At 47.1% G+C, this 7,541-nt stretch overlaps 1 protein-coding gene across 2 annotated transcripts in view; it reads right to left on the bottom strand.

Moving 5' to 3' along the window:
- Window positions 1-4,619: 4,619 nt before the first annotated feature.
- Window positions 4,620-7,541, bottom strand: part of Srd5a3 (steroid 5 alpha-reductase 3) — a 13,279-nt gene continuing 10,357 nt past the window's right edge. The window contains exons 5-6 of one of the 2 annotated variants that reach the window (XM_005359365.3): window positions 6,479-6,613; window positions 4,620-5,504 (exon numbers count right to left, since the gene is read on the bottom strand). In XM_005359365.3, coding sequence (XP_005359422.1) covers window positions 5,245-5,504; window positions 6,479-6,613 — 395 coding nt within the window. In that variant the 3' untranslated portion in view covers window positions 4,620-5,244. The remainder of the gene's footprint in view (window positions 5,505-6,478; window positions 6,614-7,541) is intronic. The other variant, XM_026785323.1, reaches the window with a different exon arrangement.

The following is a 7,541-nucleotide window of genomic DNA, read 5'->3' as shown; positions in this document are numbered from 1 at the left end:
CAGATTTGGAAAGGCATTTGAAAGACCTGTAAAAACAGCAGCTAAAGGGTTTAAAAACAGCAGCATTCAGTCTGGATGCAAGGGGCACTCAAATGCTACAGGGTTATTGAATGGAAATCCCAGTGCCAGGTGCAGGTGCTTAACTACAGTTATTAGCAAGGGAGGCTTCTGAGGGCCACCCATCCCTGCACACAACACGGCTTTTGCCTCTGCTGTTTGCATGCCTGAACTAGAGAGTAAGTCTCTAGTGCTGAAAATCTTGCCCACTCTGGCTGAAGGTTCTGGGTAAACTTGACTGGGACTGAAATGGAGACATTCTCACTAATGGGTGACTTTCCTAGCTACGAGGTTAGCTGCCGAGGGAAACAATGGTCCTGCTCAGCTGTGGACTGGCCCCATGTATTCATGCCACTAGCAGGCCCTACAAGATGTGACCCCCTAGGAGAAATAGTGGCACAACTCTCTGGGCGTAACCAACTCACTTCCGGTTGGATTTAAGACCTACGCCACAGAGGGAATCCAGGCTTGACACTATAAACCAAAATAAAAACTTGTGGCTCAGAAAAGCCATAGGCTCAATGGAGAGGTTGCTGTTGTTGTTTTGTTAAATGGATGTGTTGTGTCTGTGGCCTAAACATCTAGGTTTATGGTCATACATTAGCTCTGCTGTTGGCCTTGGTCAGGGTAGCAGTTGCTATGAAAACTCCGAGCTGGTCACATTGTCTAGAATAAATGACTTTTACTGTGGTAGAATGGTTCAAAGCTCAGCTCTCAATGGGAGGACATAATTATACACCTTACTTACCACTCCTCTGGGGCTCAAGGCACATTGAGCATTAGAGGGAGGGGGAAAGAATGTCAGAGCAAGAAGCAAAGGTGTTCTGAAACTTTACACTGTGGGTTGCACGGGCTCGCTGCCATCTTGAATCAGAACAACTGTAAAAACCCACATGAGATGCTTAGCAGTTAGGCCTAGAAACATTCCCTTATGGAGGCCAGAGGGAGGTTTCCTAGACCCATGGGGCTCACAAATCCCCCACCTCCCCAAGGTAGGAGAGTTGCTTATGTTGCTTATGGGAGGCAGAGTCTTAGCAGTGCAGTCACTCACAAGCTGTCCATGGTGCAGACACCATGAGCAGGACTTTGCAGGGGCACAGCTGCAAGCTGTCAAAGGGACGTCCTGGTGGTGCAGCTGTCTTGGTTGTAAATACTAGCCCCTAACCAAATGGTTCACAAAACTAGATTTAGACAGAAGTGTTTTAGTCTGTTAGTACCTGCTCTATCTGGGGTGATTAAATGTTTCTTTACCTCTTTCTAGAAGTCCCATGACAGCTAGCCAAAAACACATGGTAGGAGGACATGCCAGAGGAAAACTGCTCGCTTTAGAGCAATGAAGAAGGACAGAGAGAGAGAGGGAGAGTTGAGAAACTGCCAAGGGACAAGATAGACCTGTCCCTAGAGAGCCACTAACTTGAACCAGGCCCCACCCATTAAAAGTTCATTCAGCTAGTAATTTATTAGTGTATTAACTTAGGAGTCATTCATCTCCTAAATAAATACATGCATGGCTGTTTGCCTGCATGTGTATCTATGCACCATATGCATACCTGGTGTCCACAAAGTTCAGAAGAGAATGTCATATGTCCCATTGGAGACACATCCGGGTGTGAGACACCATGTGAATGCTAGGAATTGATTCTGGACCATCTGGAAGAGCAGTGGTCTTACCTGCTGAGCCGTCTTTCCAGTTTTCCAGTCATCACTTAAAGACCCATTAACTGCAACCAGCCCTCTAATACACAAACCTTTGCGTATTCTACCCGTATCAGACCGCAGTAATAACCACTCTTTGTATTAAAAATACAGTACAAAACACGAGATTGTGCAGATAATCCATGCTCGCTGTAAGAACATGTTAGGGTGCAGGATGAGTCATAGCCCCAAACAGAGGCTACTGTCAGCACGCTAGGGTAGCCAGTGCTGTTGAGATAACTCAGCTTTTTTTTTCTGCCAGCTTGACAGTGTTGCAGTTACATCCCAGGAGGTGAAGAATTTCCACCTCGGTCGATTTCTGAGTCATCTCTGGGAAGAATTTACAAATCTGTATGATGCTCTCCCTTTTGGAATATTTTCACAAACACAAAACACAGTGATGATTCTGCCCCTGAAGACAGCACATAGTTCTTACGTGTGTTGCATCGCTCAGGCCCTACTCACGCTACTTTCATGCACGCACACGCACACACACACACACACACACACACACACACACACACACACACACACACTTTCTCTTCCGAAAGAGCATTTCATGTAGCCCAGATTGGCCCTGAACTTGCTGTGTAGCCAAAGAGGACTGATATTCTGATCCTCCTGCCTCCACGTTCCAAGTCCTGGGATTACAGGCATTCACTCTCACATCTGGTTTTATGCAGTGTAGGGGATCAACCTCAGGGACTCATGCAAGCGAGGCAGGTGCTCTAGAAGCTGAGCTACATCCCAGGCCTGTTCTGAGTCCTGGAACACTTTGCTATTTCCTCTTTCCTCCCTCTGCACCTAGAAGTGACATGTTTGGGTGAGGAAGAAATAAATACAGAATGGTGTGCAGGGGACAGCAAAGGACAGGAGGGGCAGGAACAGGAAACCGGAACTATCTCACAGACCGACAGGCCATCAAAGGAGATGCTCCTTAGTTCACTCCAAAGTCCAAGTCCTCAGTTAACTTCCTACAGCAAAGTACAACTTTGCTTAAACTGTTTATTTAAAATCCTGCATGTCATTCGTATGGGTGTTAAGAACAAACTGCCACATGATTTCTGGACATCCCCTATTTGAAAGAGTTTTGTTCCTGAGCTCTGGTCCCGAAGACAGCAAATTCTAAGCTAAGTAACAAATGATATACCGCATTTATTCGAACAGAGCAAACAATTGGTCTTGATTAAGTGGTGAGTTGATCGATGGCAGAGAAAATACATCGGGATTCACACAGGAGCTGCAGGGTAGACTTTGGTAAGCAAGTGTGCTAGACAGTAGTTGACTCCAAAAATTAAACCGCCTGTGTTAAGGGAAGTTCATTAAACACAAGATGTTAAAGGGATGTGAAATACCAGGATGTTCTAAGAGGAGCTGAACATTCCATCCTGCGGGGAAGTTCATTAAACCCAGGAAAGAAAACAACTCTGTGGCTTCAGGAAGTCTCTGAAACTGAGCAGATTCAGGAAGTCTCTGAAACTGAGCAGATTTACTAGGCCCCTCCTCCTCAGGAATATATAACATGTAAGGGCTGCTGAGAAACACTCTGATGAGATAGGCTGCCTGGAAGAAGCAGGAGCTGCATGGGAAGGGACCCTCTCCACAGGTCCTGTGGAGCCGCCTGCAGGCTGTGCAGTGTGCTCCAGGGTCCCAGCTTCAGGGAGCTGTCACTTATGCTGGGATGGGCTTTGTTCCTGTAAGCTTCCCCTCACCCATACTGCTGCAAGTAACCTAACAAACCTGATTAGTTCACCAAGGATTTTGGTGCTAACCTTATTTCTGTCAACCACAGATTCCCCATGCAGAGCTAGATGTGGTGGCACGTGCCTTTAATCCCAGCCTTTGGGAGGCAGAGGTGTGTGGATCTTTGTGTTTGAGGTTAGCCTAGTCTAAGGAGCAAGTTACAAGACAGCCAGGACTACACAGAGAGATTCTGTCTCAAAAACAAAACAAAACAACCCAAAACAAAAAACACTTCTCTCTGGGACAAAACAAAACAACAAAAACCCCAAACAAAAAAACACTTCTCCCTGGGTACCACTGTCATACAATAGATTAAAAGAGTCAGGGTGTAGCTCAGTGATAAGAGGGTGTGACAAGCATTTGTGAGGCCTCAGGCTCAACCCTATCACTGGAAGACAAGTACATAAGTAAGTTTTAAGAATCCATTAGATTAGAATGCTGTCAGTTAAACAGCCTCATTTGGCAGACTTCAGGGATGTCTTACTCAGTAGAGTATATGACATCTGCGTTGACCGAGTAAGCTGGGGATGAAGGCCGAGTGTGCAGGAGGCATGAAGCACCGGGTTCAACCTACAGTGCTAGACTGTATGCACCTGCAATTCCGGCACTTAGGAGACTGAGACATAGTGCAGGGTCATTCTCTGGTGCAGGACTTCAAGGCAACCTGGGATACCTGAGACCCTGACTCAACAAAGTAAACAAACCCCAACCATAAAAAACCAAGCACCTCAGCTAGTAAGCAGTAGGCCCAAGTTTCTTCCCTCAGTGTTGGGAGCAGAATGCAGAGCCTCATATACTCTAGGCAAGCACTCAACTACCCAACTCCATCCCAGCCCAGAATATGTTCCACTGTAGGGATGTGAAGGGCTTCCTGTTGCCAGGGCACTGGTATTCTTTCTCATGCTTCCATCTCCTTTTATCCCATGCCTCTACTTCCCTTTAATCCAGCTGGATATTTCCCTTAACAGAAAGAAGCATCTGAATAGGTGTGGCGCCATTCCTCGTACCTTTAGGCTTGGCTCTACTAGTTGAAACAGACCCAGGCATCAGGGACTACTGAGTCACGGCAGAGTAAGGCTGCTGCTTTCAGTTCTCCCGGTTCAGGGCATGTCTGTACGCATAAGTATAAAAATAGTTTATTTCCCGAGTTTTATTCAGTACAAACGTCAAAAAGAGGATTCAATCAAAGAGGTTCCCAAACTTATTATCAGGCTGGTTTTCAGGGCAGGCAAAGCACTGGTCAGGTAACTGGAGATACTGGTGATAAAATTCAGAATGTTAACTAATTCCAATAAACTCCTTTCTCCTTGCACCCACTGGGGTGGTATCACACATTCCTATGATTTTTAGAGGTTTCTGTTGTTACTGACATGTAACATTTATTAAAAACCTAGGATATCCCATGACACTCAGTCCAGTTCACTGTTCCCAGCCACAGATGATCATTTTAATTCCTGTACAAAAGAGAGAGGGGTAGGGGGTAGGGGGGGAGGCTCAAGCATGCATGCATGCAAAACTGTTTATACTCCTGGTTAGTGTCAACCGTAAATCAGCTCAGAGATGCCCATTTACTGCAGTCGGCTGCCTCTGCAAAGCTCGGCAGGAATGTCTTCTCCGGGAGCACTGCTCTCCCAGTTAATGCTCCGCAGCACTGCAGTAGAACAGGGAATGGCAAACATTCCCTTTGTCTCAGTGTCTCTAGGAACAGAATCTGTCACCTGGCTCGCATTCTCCACCACAAAGGCTGCCTTAAAACAAAAATGGAAGGAACGCTTTCCTATGCTTCGGGTAGGAGACAAAAGTGCTCTTGTAGAAGTTGTGGTTGAAGAACGCAGACAAGGCCTGGCTGAAAAAGACGTACGTCACCACCAGCCACCAGGTTAAGTTGTGGAACCCAAAGGTGACCGCCATGGAGATGTAGATCATCAGCTCTGCAAGGTAGTTGGCTGAAGACACATAATCGAACCAGTCTCCGAAGGGGATCCTGTGCTGGCAGTGAACGATCACACCTGAAACAGAGAGGTGGCGGTGGTTAACCACTCCGCCTCCTAAACCATTGACAGGACCTCCAGCAAGTATCACCCCCACCCCCACCCCCCGTAGGAAACAACCATCCCCTCACATTTCCACCGGTCACCAACCACAGAGTCAGGCGTGGTACAGCATGGCTTTAATCCCAGCACTTGTGAGGCACTGGCAGGTAGATCTCTGTGAGTTCGAGGCCAGCCACTGCTGCACAGTGAGACTATGTCTCAGGAAAAGAGAAGGCCTGCTGGGCATGGTGGAGCACACCTTTAATCCTAGCACTCGGGAGGTAGAGGCTGGTGGACCTCTGCGAGTTCGAGGCCAGCCTGGCCTACAAAGGGAGTTCCAGGACAGCGAGGGATATACTAGTGGCCCCATCTTAAAACAACAAAAACAACAATAAATACAAAACAAAAAAACAGAAAAAAAAAAAAACAAATCTGAAAGAGTCTTTGTTCAGGTTTCCCATCAGTTCTCACAGCACACAAGGGCTCAGATGCCAGAGTCAGGGTGCATGAGTTCAAATGCTGCCTCTCCCACTTGATATCTGTGTAACTTCACATAAATTGCTCAGTCTCACTGTGCCTCAGTTTCCTCGTCTATAAAACAAGAATCCTGCAAACTGCACACATGAGGAGTCAGTCCAGCCTAACTAGGAAGTTCAGTTTCTTTCCTTTTGCTGGATCACGCTACCCCATACTAATGTGAGCTTTCCACACGCTGATCAGTCACATGTGCGATGCTGTCCCCAGAGGTGGGTACAGGACAGAATTACAGACTGTCAGATCCGGAAGGGAGATCTGCCACTCCATTTAACCAATGGGAGGATCACGACTCAGGAAGGTGTCTTGTCAAAAAATGAGAATTTGATATGGACAGGGACCTGAAAGGAAGGAATGAAGGGCGGAGAAAGCCACCCCCGGAGGGCCCATCTGGGAGGCGCCGGGAGAGATGTCACCTTTTTTGTTCCTCCTGAGGTTGCTGAGAATGACGTGGCACTTGTACTGATGGGCGGATGACCAGAAGAACATCAGCATCCCAAGGATGTGGAACCACCGGGCTTGTGTTAGCAGATTCTTCCCCAGGACATAGACTATGGAAACAGGAACCACCCTATCAGCCAATGCTAACTCCAGAATCCCAGAGCTCCGAGAATTACGTCATCATGTTATCTTGTATTATAGTATCATAATATCGCCTCTGCACAGTGAGAGCTGCTTCTCAGTCTGCACAGCTCCGGTGATCACAGGCAGAGACGGAGCAACGTCTTCTCTTGAACATTCTTCAAATGCTTCTGGCAAGAACAGCCCATCCCTGAGTGACTTACTGTGTGCTGAGATGCTTTGTGCTTCTATGATTGAGTCTTATTTTAAGCTTTCTTGCTCACATTCTCCCATTAAGAAAAAAATTCTCTAAAGAAACATCTCCCTGAGCTTTCACCCAGAACCCTGTGAGAGAGAACCCGAATACAGAAAGCTGAGCTAACCCAGGCGTAGTGGTTACATACCTGCTATCCTAGGACTTGGAAAGCTGAGGCAAGAGGATCAGGAGTTCAAGGCCAGCTCAGGCTGACTTGGAAAACACAATAACCACCCCTGCAAATACGAGAGAAAGACAGAGAGACGCAGAGAGAGGGGGACGAGAACATGTATGCACTGCATGGCCTAGTTCTGTCTAGTAGAAAGACCTAAGGTAAAGGGTGAGTGGTCTCTCATAAAGAGAAGAAACATAAACGCTAAGAAAACGTAAACACTTAAAAATGATGTCCTTTCTGGATTAGAGCGAGCCTAGTCTGAGAGACTGTTCCCAAAGCAGAAGAGCTGGTAGCACAACCTTCATTTTGGTGTAGCAGCAAGAAGGGAAAGCAGGCCGCTGAAGGATTCCTAGAGCCACCAGAATGGGACAGTCTTGTCTTAGCTCAAGAAGCAGAACTTGTCCACTGAAAACTGGCAAAAGCCCGGGACTCTGGAGCTAAGGCAAAGCCCTAAGAAGCTGACTCGGGCAAGAGCACCGAGGATCAC

Source organism: Microtus ochrogaster, linkage group LG1 (genome assembly GCF_000317375.1).
Source record: "Microtus ochrogaster isolate Prairie Vole_2 linkage group LG1, MicOch1.0, whole genome shotgun sequence".
Classification (NCBI taxonomy): Eukaryota; Metazoa; Chordata; class Mammalia; order Rodentia; family Cricetidae; genus Microtus; species Microtus ochrogaster.
This window is presented reverse-complemented; position numbering and strand designations above follow the sequence as displayed.